We start from the raw sequence: 13,736 nt of genomic DNA on the forward strand, positions 1-13,736 counted from the left end.
TGTGTAGCACTTTAACATCAATAAATTACCACATTAATTTTGAGACATTAGTATAATCACCATAAACAAACGAGACCATCACCGTGAAGATTACCAGCCTCTACAAACAACATTTTACATTGTGTGCCACTGGGCCGGATTTGGCGGGAAATCTGCTGGATTGCTTTACGGCACGAAACAGAAAGGTGGCCGCTGTTGTTCCAGTGAGCTAAAGACTTCAGAGTTTATTGCACTGGCAGATGGTGGAATAGAAAAATCATGTTTACCCTCTGCAGTAAAGACATAGACGGCAGGGAGGGGGGACAAAAGGTGACATTTTTGTGACAGGAAGGAACAGGGTTTATGGCAGATCTGGTCTTAATATTGAGAAACATTATCAACACCGCTGGCGTGAGATAGAAGCTACCAATCGTCTCAACCATGGTCTCATTTGTTTATGGTAATTATATCAAGGTATCACGATTAATTTGATGGTGATATATTGATGTTTAAAAATGATACAAGTAGCACCTTTAATCGAATTGATAGTTGTGGCACCATGGTCCTACATACAAAAAAACTCATATACAAAAATTAGATGGAGATGAAAACACGGTATAAACAGGAGCACTGCATGGTTTGTTTTGAACAGCAGTTATTCACAGGAGAAGCTAAATTGGAAGATGGCTGCATCCAAGGTGATGTCAGAGTGGCATTAAAGAAAGGGCCCCCCCAACAAAGCAGACACATATGCAGGAAGGCGAGAGCACAAGCAGGAGAGACCTAGCGCCGATCATTTAAATGCTTGCAATTAACCTTTTGGAGATGTCTGGAATGGTGAAACATTCTGTACAGCCCCTAATGATATTTCAGCTCCTTTCTATGAAGCGCAGTCGGTCTTGAATTGGGATATAGCGTTGTCACGGACACCAAAATACAAAAAAACACACACAACTGACAAAACAGTGAGAATAAGACAGAGTGGACACGTACTCACACACACGTACATCTGACCACATACCAAAGGATTCTGATGTGAAATGTGTGCAACACATGAGCTGCTATGTCAGTGGTGGGTGAGATGGCGTGCAGTGTGCTGTGCAAAGCTTGCATCCATGTTCCATTTTTAGACAAAATTATTTTGTCTGTGCTTTTGCCCTTGATCTCATCAAAGCGATGCCAACAAAGCAGAATTGCTACTGAATATATTAAGAAATGGTGCGATAAAGGGAGCATTACGTCGGCACTCTGTGCAAGACAAAAAAACGTCGGCCTGTCTCCATGCAGAACTGTCTAAATTTATCAAACTGGCATGACGTTTTCAGTTTCATTGACACATGCAATATAGTGCCACTCATTCACACTGAGCATTGAGTAGCTCTACCTGAGCGTGTACTATTCAAGGTTGGACTGACATTCAGAGGGAGTCAGAGAGAGAGAGAGATTGAAAAAAAAAAAAGGGAGAGGGTGAAAGTAGGGAGAGAGAGGGGAGACAAGAACGGGCATTCACGCCAGTGCGAAGCGGCTTGGTGGAAGCAGAAAGTGGGATGGAAGCGGCGTCAGCGTTACGGAAGGGGGGAGGGGAGGGGGGGGGAGCTTTTCATATTCATGCTCTGTTGGGAGTGTGCTCCAAAAGAGACAGCAAAAAAAAAAAAAAAAAAAAGAAAAAACCAACGGCTGCCGGAGCGAGGCCGAGACGACATGAAAGGGGAGAATGACGGAGCAGAAACAGGGAGCTTGTCAAAAGGAGGGCAGCGGAAAAAAAAAAGATGAGGGCAACGAGAAGGAACACAAGACGTTGGGGTGGGGGTGGGGGAGGAAGAATAGAGCGGTGTGAGAAAGAAAGGGAGGAGAGAATATGAAGGTGGCGTTATTTAACCTACTAAGCCGAGTTCAGACATCATCCCGGCCGATGCTGCCAGTCTCTAGACCCCAGCCGTGTTGCACAGACGAAACACCGACACACACACACACACACACACAACGGTGCAGACAAACACCCTCCACCTGGAAACAAGGCTGCTGCACTAAGGTTCCTGGGTCTCTACGGGGCTGGTGAGGTGAGGCGCAAACAAAGAGAGTCAAATCACTTGAAAGAGAAAAAAAAAACCCCACACAAATCTGATAGCGTTGAAACCTCACAGAAAACACTGCGGTACATAAGACACGTACATGCGAATACACACGCATACACACACACACACACACACACACTCACATACATATAAAGTGCGTGGAACACGTGGGATGACATGGTTGTCGGGCCAAACGCCACATGGTGAGGAAGTGAGGTGCTCAGAGACAGGAAGACGCAGGTAAGGCGGTGCATCAGAAATATATGCTTTCTCCGTGAAGATGAAGGGGTGGAGGTCTGAAACACCGGAACATGATGCAAGCGGAGCCGGTGGACACACACACACACACCATGGGGGATGTGCCTGGCGAGAAGGTCGACAACACTGACGAAGATCGGGAACAATGGAGATGGCGATGGTGATGATGATCGTGTTGCGGTAATGATGATGGTGATGGTGGGCGATGCCGGTTTCGTGGGGGGCGACAACACTGGTTATGGTGACGAGAACGGTGGGTGTGGAGAGCGGAGGACGGGTAGGCAGGCGTTGGCCCCCGGCGTCGGACCCCCCCCAACCCGAGTTGCTGCGGCGTTACCTGGGCTGGCCAGCGCTCCCAGGGAGGCGGCGCTGGAGGACAGGGGGTTTGCGGTGGAGGGGCTGGCTGAGTTTTGGGCCGCCGCCGCCGCCGCCGCTAAAGTGGCCAGGTTCTGCAACTGCAGAGCACTCATACCTGGAGAGAGGAGCCAGAGAGGGTGGGGTCAGACCTGGGGAGCGAGGCTGGAGCGTGGGCTGGCGTCGCCGGGTCGGGACCGGGACGGCGCACCGGCGGACAGTTCTGAACACGGATTAGCTGTCTGCTTTCCAAAGGTGAACAGAAGAGTGGTGTGGGTGGGTATATGTAGGCTAATCTAGGACTGAAGTGGTGCCTGGAAATAAGCTTCATAATGTTTGGTGCTCTGGTTTTAGATCAGTGGTTCTCAAGCGTGTGCCATTGTGAATCTTTTTTTCTGGCAAAGTAACATTAGACTGAAGGCCAGTGCAAAAAGGCAAGGGGTAAGAGAGGAGGAAGCTAATATCATGAAGCCTAGCGTTCTTGCTACTAACTGAAAAAATGCAGTGCAAAAAATGCAAGTTATCTAGGTTAGCTAGTTAGCCTAGCTGACCTTCCAAGTTCCAACGGAGTCATTCCTATGTTCCCCAGATTTATATGGCACATAATGGGAACATGATAAAGGGTCCTATGTTCCCAGGGTCCTATGTTCCCCAGATTTATATGGCACATAATGGGAACATGATAAAGGGTCCTATGTTCCCAGGGTCCTATGTTCCCCAGTTCTAGGGTTAGGGTTAGGTTGGTTGTTTGTAGATAGGGTTAGGGACCTTCAAAATCAAATAAAATGATAACCATTGGTTTTGTTGTGTTTATATAGCTGTTTTGAAGCCTTGTTCCAATAAAAAAACTGGATAATATTTATGAAATATTTTAACCTGAAACGGGTCAAATTTGACCCAAACACAATAGGAGGGTTAATGTGTGTTAACAGAATATTGAACTGGGGAACATAGGACCCTGGGAACATAGATACATTCCCGTTCAAACTAGCCTACAGCTATCTAGGTTAGCTAGTTAGCTAGCTGCTGACCTTCCAAGATCATGAACGCCACGGTCATGAATGAATGAAAAACAAGTTTATATTGCCATTTATATTTTTGCTTAGACTTTTCAAGTTCTTTCTTGCCATTCAAGTTTGCCAGTTAGCTAACTTGAATGAGATTATGTCTGCCTCCAGAGCAGCTCTGCCTCGGAGAAAAGCTTGTATAACTATGAATAATCTACGAATGAAAAGCTCCATACTGTACTGTTGGGTCACAATGGCACATGGTTGAGAACCACTGCTTCAGTTTACATATTACACTGTATCCCATTCAGCAGCCCTATTGTGTGATAACTGCAGAACACCTGTAGCCAACCTGAGCTCACTCCTTTATTTCTTCATTGGTAATTGGCTTGGTGGCATTAGCATACGGGCCCGTACTTAAGCATAATTAATGACTGCATGCCAACATCTAAATGATGGTTAAGCAAGGGCTATAAAACACCTTCTGTGAGTACAACTCAACCTTTCACCTTACTCTATGAGTGGGTGTGTTTCTGTGCGTGCCTCTGTGTGTATGCATGTGTGTGGGTGTGCACGTTATGAGGCATCGGTATAATCCCTCATAAAGCAGACAGAGTCATTCATCAGAGCATAACTTGGTTTTGCGTAATGAGCAGGTCTAGGCAAAGAGGAACCTTTATTTGACTTATGAACATGTGCAAATATTAGGAAGTTAAGGTTAAGAGAGGGTGGACACTTTGTCAATGCGAGGTATGTGTCGTATATACAATCTGAATGTATATACAGTACCATGAGAATACACACACGCACATTCACACACACACACACACACACACACACACAGAAAAAGACGCACAAAGTCACACAAACAAGACACCATAAAGAAGAATCCATCTTCCATCGAACGGTTTGAGTTGACAACCTAACGAAGATATCCTTCGCCCAGACAACCGAACCAAAACGCGGCCAATGAGAACAGATGGCTGGATTCATCACAGTTCTGATTGGTCCGCTGTACAATCAAAAAAAACAAATCTTCTATCTTCCCGAGATGCGGACTGCCAGTTTCTAAATGTTCTGTTCTCGTTCCAAGGTTGTCGTGACGATCTGCTGCAACAGGAAGTGTGTGTGCGTGCGTGTGTGTGTATTAATGCAGCGCTTAGGATGATTGAAAAAACAAGCCTGCTTAGCCAATCGGTTTAGGGGCTTGTTTTGTGTGTGTGTGTGTGTGTGTGTGTGTGTGTGTGTGAGAACAGGTTTCCTGCACATTTCTGCTTAACGCCCAAGCCCTACGCCAAAGCCAATCTTAACGCCAAAGTGATTTTCTCCAATTTTCTGTGATAAACCAAAAGCTAAAATGGATTTCTATTTCTACTCCAGGTAGGAATAAGATAGACATCATTGTTGTTTGTTTGTAATCTAATTCTTTGGAACGAACGCACGGCGAAGTCTTGGGAGAAATTCAAAAGAATGTGTTCTATCAGGGTTCCTACACATTTTCAATTAAAAAATTCCATACTTTTTCCTGACCTTGATTTGTTTGGAAGATTTTGTCTGGTGTTCAATATGATTTCCGCAGATAGACATCTTGCCCCTGCTAACTAGGTCATATCACTGTATAGATGAAGATTGTTCTTCACTGACAAATATCAGAATATGTGAGATGATTGGCAGGGTTCCTACACGGCTTCCATTTTAAAATTCCATATTTTTCCCAGACCTGGATTTGATTTTGGTGGGTATTTGATATAATGCATGCTGACAGCGGCTGGGTAATAAGAGCGTCCCTCTATCTGAACATTATTCTTCACATCAACAAAAACTGTGGACTCAAAGTGGCTCTACAACAACATAAAAGCTAGAATCATGTGTGTATCGGACCTGAACCGCAACACTTTCCGTACTTTTCCAGACATTTTTTCAAATTCCCAAACTATTCAAGACCTGGAAATGACCAAATTCATTTTTAATACATTTCCAGACTTTCAAGACCTGCGTAGGAACCCTGCCGGCTCACGCCAAACTCCTTCAAGACACTCGAGAGTGGGTTTGACAGAGAGACGGCGGCGGAGGAAGGCTGTTCAGAAGAGCCCTCCTCCACGCCTCTCTATTAGAATATAAAGGAGATTTTTTATTCCGCCTCGTCCCCTCGGTGGGCTTGGAGTGGGGTTGACAGGGACCGGCTTGACTAATGAAGCGCTGATCTGACCACACACATATTTTAGGGCTAATGCCACTTCGCCGTTTATATAAACCGGAACACGTCATCGTTGTTGGGCATCGCAGTGTCTTTCCTCGCTTTTCTACTCCTTTCCTTGCCTTGTCCTTTCCTTTCCTTTCCTTTCCTTTCCTTTCCTTTCCTTTCCTTTCCTTTCCTTTCCTTTCCAATCATTTCCTTTCCTTTCCTTTCCTTTCCCCAGATGACAACAAAGGAGAGTAAACAGAATGCTGCAATCTTTCCTCGCTTTTCTACTCCTCTCCTTGCCTTTTCCTCTTTCCCTTTCCTTTCCTTTCCTTTCCTTTCCTTTCCAATCCTTTCCTTTCCTTTCCTTCCCTTCCCTTCCCTTCCCTTTCCTTTCCTTTCCTTTCCTTTCCTTTCCTTTCCAATCCTTTCCTTCCCTTTCCCCAAATGACGACAAAGGAGAGTAAACAGAATGCTGCAATCTTTCCTCGCTTTTCTACTCCTTTCCTTGCCTTTTCCTCTTTCCGTTCCCTTTCTGTTCCCTTTCCTTTCCTTTGCTTTCCTTTCCTTTCCTTCCCCAGATGACGACAAAGGAGAGTAAACAGAATGCTGCAATCTTTCCTCGCTTTTCTACTCCTTTCCTTGCCTTTTCCTCTTTCCGTTCCCTTTCTGTTCCCTTTCCTTTCCTTTCCTTTCCTTCCCTTTCCAATCCTTTCCTTCCGTTCCCTTTCCTTCCCCCAGCTGACGACAAAGCAGACTACGAAGCAGCTCTCTCTCTCTCTCTCCCCATGTAACCTCTTTTTCTCTCCCCCCCCCCCCCCGTTTCCCAAAGAACTTCTCCGCCAATTCAGCCCCGCATTCATCAAAGGCTATCAGGTATGTGACTCTCATTGAACGTACACTTTCCCGCGACAGCTATAGGGAGAAAAGGAGCGGGCATAAGAGATAAAAAAAAAAATAACTGGGTTAGAGAGGGATAAAGGAGAGATGGAGCCATACAGAGAGAGGGAGAAATAGAGGGAGAAAGAAAGTAAGAGACAAACACAATCGACTTCCCCACATCAGGAGTCTGAGTATCCGGGCTGTGCAGATGGTACGCGAGTGTGTGAGCGATTGTGTGTGTATGTACATATGTGTGCAGGCGTGTGTGTGTGTGTGTGTGTGTGTGTGTGTGTGTGTGTGTCTATGCAGCCTGTATGGCAGAGCCGGGCTGCACCAGGCCGGCGTTGGCTGCGTCTAATTGAATGCTCATTGGTGTAATTGAAGCCTCTCAGCTCTGCAGCTCCTCGTGTTAAAGACTGGGACCAGATGTCATTCAGCTGTCTCGCATCTCCTGCCAATCACTAATGCTCTCTCTCTCTCTCCCTCTCTCTCTCTCTCTCTCTCTCTCTGCCACCCTCGTTTTCTCCCTCCCTCGCTCTCTCCCTCCCTCTCTCTCTCTCTCTCACAGATGGAGGGCCAACAGATCTCAGAATTCAGACACCATTACTCACCCTTGGTTCCAAATCCCAGAGCCTATTTATCCGTGTGTGTGTGTGTGTGTGTATGCGTGTGTGTGTGTGTGTGTGTGTGTGTGTGTGTGTGTGTGAGCTCCATCGGCGACAGCAGAGCGGGCGAAATTTGAATCAGAGATATAGAAATTGCGAGGCGTTCTAGCTCAAGGGAACACAACAGAAACTCAAGAATACAAGACGGGGCTCGCCACTTTAAAACTCCCATCATTTCCTCCCCGAGACGCTGGGCACACTCAGATCCGTCGAGTTTTGCACTTATCGTTTTCCCTTCTTCTGGTCGTGGCTGGCAATTTCTCCTGCCGCTATATATATACAGTATATATATATATTTATATTCCCCCTTCTCTGTTTTCTCTCCATCGACTGACTAAACAGCCTACAATTAAGAGCTGACAGCTTACTGAGAAACCCGCAGAGGGAACGAGGAAGAGATGTAGAGGAAGAGAGGAGGAAAGAGAGAGAGGGGGGGGGGGGGGGGGGTGCAACGGAGAGAAAAGAGAGCGAGAAGGCCGGAGGGCATCGTGAAGGAGGAGAGGCGAGGTGAGATGAGGGAAAGAGCGAGCGGGGAGGGCAGAGGGTGGGAGGTGCAAAAGTATCAGGGGGAAATGGAATGGAGAATGGAGAGAAAAGAAGGAGAGGGGAGAGAGGGAAGTCTGAAAAAGTCTTAAATGGTCTAAATTTAAGCCCTTAAAAATATCTTAAATAAGGAGCTTCCTTTGCATGTTCACTCTCACATTAATACAGATCTGGGTTAATACAATATGCATCTTTTTCCCATTGTGTCTGCTTCGCTAAACACAATTGGACTTCATGTCCCTCAACAATTAATTTCCCAGTGTCCCTTTTCTTCTTCTGCCCATTTATATTGCTGTTCTCTCAATTTTCATTAGCTACGTTCAATCAGAAGTAGACTGCTTTTCCCAGCTTTGTTTATTTTGCTCTTTAAATTCAATTCCATGTAGCACTGAAAAGGTCATAAAAAGTGTTCAATTGGCTTTATGAATCCTGCAGAAAGCCTGGAGAGGCGGCACAGAGCTCACAGAGACCCACAGCAGTGAGAGAGCAGTAGATGGCGCCAGCCAGCAGTGCAAGGAAATCCACCAGAGGAGCCCTCCGTTTAAACATTTTCTCCACTCTCTTTCTCTTTCTTCCCTCTTTCTCGGCTCCTGACAAAGCCTCGGTGCTACTGTAAGGCGCCCAGGGCACAACTCTTGTCTGGCCTCATTAAAAGATCAAGACAAATCTTAGCAACAGTTAATAAATCTTCGGGGCAAAGATCTCTCTTAACTCCGCCACGCGAGTTCATCTGTTATGCTCTTTGGTCCTCTTTTAGAAGTCTGTACAAAACAACCGAGGAGCGCAACAAAGGGTCCGTTGCCGAGATAGGCGGCGTGTACGGGGGAGTTTATCGACTGATTTGGACTCACCGGCCATCTGCTGGATCCCGCTGAAGGCTCCTAGGTTACTGGAGGAGGTCGCCTGCTGAAGCAACTGATGGCAAGAAAGAAAGAGAGGAGGAAAGACAGAAGGACAAGACAGAGAGAGGAAGAGGGAGAGACAAAGTGAGCAGGATGGATACCGGATACTTAATGCATGTCTATACAACGCTGTGACGCTGAACTGGTAATGAGCAGTTTAGCAATATGGTATCTGCATCAGTGCTCGATGAGTAAATGAGCTGCTAATATAGTTTGATCTCTCCTCTAAGCAAACACTGTTTGTATTCCACCATGATTCTCCCAGACAAGTTGAGCATGAAAGCTCTAATCTAGCCGACTAATTAGATTCCAAAACAAAAGTGGAATACTGATGCTGTCAAAAACTCATCCTTCAAAGACTTGAATTAACAGCAAATTAACATCTTGTTTCTATTGTGTGTGCTTTTTCCAGAAAAGAGCTTAGTCTTTTCAAAAGATTGATAGAGAGAGTGGATTGAAAGAGCAGAAAAGTCTGGGAGCCCAATTCACCAAACACTTTTTTTTCTCCCTTTTTTCAAAAATGAATCAATATCCAGTAAAGGAGAGATGTTTGCCTGAGCTCTGTTTTCCCTTGTTGAAAAGACAGGTGCAAATTGCACTTAGGATCAAACAAATTGAGAATCGAATCCCAGATTTTTTTTTTTAGAGATGTGGATTGTGGCCGTTAATTTAGAAACAGAAGAGCAGGACAGTGAAGGGTTAGCCCCAAAACTTTCTAAGAGAGGAGTTCTGAGAATGAGGTGGAAAGGGGGGAACTCTGAAATGCCAGAAGACTGTAGAGAGAGGGGCAGAGAATGAGGTTTCTGAACCGATGTGGCCTCTACTGCAGTGGTTCCCAAACTGGGGATCGGCGGTCTCTCGGTGGTCCTTGAGGGTGTTCCAGAGGGTCCCCAGCAAAATAACAAACACTTCAATTCAAAATTGAATTCCCTAGAACTGATCCCAATTAGAGAATGTATAAGAATAATAGGCTTCGCTCTCTATTATCTCCCCACATACAGGCAATTCAATACTAAATCTTCCCATTTGGGTGCTTTCATTAGGAATTTCATTAGCATAGGTTTCAGTGGAGAGTTTTAGTGTCCCATGATGCTTCATAGGCTTTCATAGGCTTTTGCACCCTGATAAGAACACAATTGTGGGAGAAACACTGAGACTTTGCCATTTTTTGTGAAAATGGTCAAATTTAAAGATATTGAAACGGCGACTGTTGGCGGAAAAAAACATCGGTATCGGACTTCGAAATCGCTCGAGCCCCACAATTCAGAGACCTCATTTCCTCATCGACACGCTACCCTACGCCCCCCCCCCCCGAGGAGGAGGAGGAGGAGGAGGAGGAGGGGGAGGAGGAGGATGGAGTAGAGGAACGATGGGCGGGACCAGAGGAGGGTATTAAAGAGCGGGAGGAAGGGGGAGTGGGTAGAGGAGGAGGAGGAGGAGGAGAGGGGAAGGAGGCGTATTGGTAGGGGTGGGGTGGGGGGTTTGGGGGGGGTTTGGACGGCTTGGCTTGGGGCACTGACTGCGGCGGCGTTGGCCATGGGGCTGCAGTAAGGGGTGGAGGAGGTGGTGGTGGTGGTGGGCGACGCGACGGCTCCTCTTACAGCCAGATACTGCGGGGTGAGGCCGCCCAGGCCCGTCAGGCTGCCCCAGGTGGTGGCGCTGTTCAGCTGCTGCATCTGCTGGGCCAGCTGCTGCTGCAGGCGCCGCTGCTCCTTGTCCTTCTGCGTGTCGGCGAACTTCACCACGATGGGGGACGAGCAGCCCTGTGTGTGTGTGTTGGAGGGGGGGGGAGGAGGAAGATGGGGAAAAGAGAGTAGAGAGGAAGAGGAAAGGAGAGGAGAAAGGAGAGAAAAGGCAAGGAGTTAGCCTCTGGGAATCTGGTTGTTCAGTTGGTTAGACACTAACTATAAGATGCCACACACACACACACACACATACACATATAGTACATACACACACATAAAAAAATCATTGCTGTATACAATAGAGGCAGGTAAATTAAGAAAACACATATAAACATAAAAATGCTTCACAGACTTTTTTTTATGCATCTAATAAAGGCAGGTAGATTAAAAATAAGTTGTTTACAATGATGACAAAAGGGAAACGTGGACACTTAAACTCAGTTGCACACACACACACACACACACACACACAAAGACACATCAACACTTTTTTATTAACAAACTTTACTTGAGCATTAAAAAAAAAGGCAGATAAAATGAAAAAAAACAATTACTTATTTTCAATTAAATCCCTGGCAAAACACACACACGCACACACACGCACACAGTCGCACAGGAAACTTGAGTCCAAAGCCAGTGGGCTTTCTTCTTTCCCCATAAGGGCTCAGTTATCTCTCAGTCCAGAATGGTTTCACCAGAAACAGATTTCCTGAGTTCTACAACTATTTCATCATCTCATATGGAGAGGCTTGGTGTGTATGTGTGTGTGTGTGTGTGTGTGTGTGTGTGTGAGAGAGAGAGACAGAGAGAAAGAGAGATGGATGGCCAGGAAGAGAGCTAGAGGGGGCAAGAGGAAGATTTAGAGATTTGGACAATCAGAAGAAGTAGATCTAATTGTCCAAGCCTCTATTCCATGGAGTAGCAGTGTGGCTGTGTGGGTATGTGTATGTGTATGTGTGTGTGTGTGTGTGTCTGCCTGCCTTTTATCGTCTAGACACTGGGGAGAAAAAAAAGGTAACAGCATGGAGACCAAGCATGCACACCACACCCACTAACAACTATAACATAAAAGACAAAACAGTCAGCTGCTGATGAAAGTGCAGACGGCTGAAACACAGTGAAGCTGAAACAGCAGTCATAATCTATCATACCACACCATTACTCACACACTGCAATCAAAGCCTAACTAGGGGCGAATCCGTTCGAAACAAAGGCAATCTGCCACAGGAGAATAAAAACCTTTTGATTGAAACATTTAGTTGGAGGCGCGATCCACAGTCGGCAGGGGAGGGAAGGGATTTGGCTATTGTACAGCTATCACTGCTCTACATGGAGCCTGCCACAGAGCAACGCTGTGCTGTATGTCAAGTGTGTGTGTGTGTGTGTGTGTGTGGGCGTACATTCGTGTGCGTATATGTGTGTGAATGTGTATATACATGGGTGGAAATGTATGTGTGTGTACATGCATGTGAGTGTGTGTGTGTATATGCATGTGTGTGTGCATGAGTGTAAAAGTGCATATATGCGTGTGTGTGCATTTGTGCATGTTTGTGTATATGTGTGTGCATATACAGTGTGTGTTTGCATGTGTATATGGGTTTACATGCATGCCTGTATGTGTCAGTGTATGTGTATGTAGGTGAATGCGAGTGTATATGTGCAAATGTATAGGTTTATGTGCATGCATTTGTGTGTCTTGGTATATCTTTATGTATCTGTATGCATTTTTATCCGTATGTGGACCTGTGTGTGTGTATCTGTATATGTATGGCTGTGTGTGTGTGTGTGTGTGTGAGTGACCAGACAACCCTTCCTCTGTGGGCCAAGGCTTGACTTTATCAGCTGAATGAGCATGTCTCCTGTCTGACGGCGGCTCAGCCATATTTACTCCCTCTCTCCACCAGTCATTTTCCCTCTTTATTCTGACCGCAGACAGATAAAGAAGAGAGACGAAGGGAGAATTGCATTCGGAGGGAGAGTGTCAGTCTGGGTCTCGGCGCTGCAGTCGATTCCCCTTGAGACAGGAGCTCCCTCTCCCTCTCTGCTAAATATCTCATTACTCCAGCTGACACCCAGCAGGCGGGGGAAATGCAGCCCAGAATGAGAGCTCTACCCTGGGAGAGGGGCAGAGGGCCAGGGGCCTCTAGCTCCAGAGACGCCGGTGCTGCTGGTTCTCCCTGCAAACCGGGCTGCGCTTTAAAGGAATACGCCGAGCTTTTGGCCGCTACACGACGAGAACATAGTGTCAGAGTGTCAACTTAATGCCATCTGCTGGTTGAGTTCAAAGAAAAAAAATCACCATTCGTTTTCCCATAAGGGGATTTTTAATAATTCATCATGAATTAGCAACAGCTTTCATGTATCAGACATTTTGCAACACTAAGGCAAATCGCCTATGAATAAAATGAAACTATATAATTTTTTGCAATGGCATAACAGTGTACTTGTCCAAAACAACTACAGCCACAGCACTGTATGATTGCATCGCATCTCTAAAACGAGGGACAGCAATCAAGATGGTGCTCTACATGCCATGACTCATACAGGTTTTCACCACACTGGATGCTTTTTTGATGAAATCCAAAGTATTTGACAAGGCAGCTAAGGGATAAAGACATCTTTGCCGAATGGAATTTATACATGCCCCGCCACTGGAGCTCAGTGTGCTGGAGCTCGCTGGAGTGGATTGTGGTAGTGATGTCATTGGGCGACTGGCTTTGTAGATCCAATTTGGAAAATACTATAGTTTTGTATTAATGCTACCAGATCATTTGAAACACTCAGAGTATGATCAATCATAGGAAATAGAGGTTTAATCACACCTCATGTTGTGTAATATAAAATGTGGCAACCATCCAATTCATTTTGATGGCCAGTTTTAATGCAAACAGCAGGGGGCGACAAGAAGACTCCCTGTAGACACCCGTAGATCGTTCCAGTGCTCCATGCTAACACTTTAGCATACACTATGTTGAGGGATAACAGGCAACTAGCATTGTCCACAGTAAGAAGGCTGACTTTTTAGTGGGTTAGGGTTAGAAAGTGTGAATGTTTTTTTATTATATGGCCAGTAGATTGAGAAATAAAAAAAAAAAATGAAATATTAACTCAATACTGCTGATGCAGTGCCAATTTATTTTTGGAACTATTTCAGGTGAGAGTGACTTTTAACTACACAGTGTCCCATTTCCCAACACTTTCACT

The 13,736-nt window shown here is 45.7% G+C and overlaps 1 protein-coding gene across 1 annotated transcript in view; it reads right to left on the reverse strand.

The window, feature by feature from the left end:
* LOC139656941 (CUGBP Elav-like family member 2) overlaps positions 1-13,736 on the reverse strand; it is a 47,693-nt gene that overhangs the window by 8,519 nt on the left and 25,438 nt on the right. The window contains exons 5-7 of the mRNA XM_071534585.1: positions 10,449-10,610; positions 8,797-8,860; positions 2,650-2,784 (exon numbers count right to left, since the gene is read on the reverse strand). Coding sequence (XP_071390686.1) covers positions 2,650-2,784; positions 8,797-8,860; positions 10,449-10,610 — 361 coding nt within the window. The remainder of the gene's footprint in view (positions 1-2,649; positions 2,785-8,796; positions 8,861-10,448; positions 10,611-13,736) is intronic.

Source organism: Centroberyx affinis, unplaced genomic scaffold, assembly GCF_046629955.1.
Source record: "Centroberyx affinis isolate AG114_WGS23_722 - 3 ecotype Tasmania unplaced genomic scaffold, CSIRO-AGI_Caff_v1 ptg002585l_1, whole genome shotgun sequence".
Classification (NCBI taxonomy): Eukaryota; Metazoa; Chordata; class Actinopteri; order Beryciformes; family Berycidae; genus Centroberyx; species Centroberyx affinis.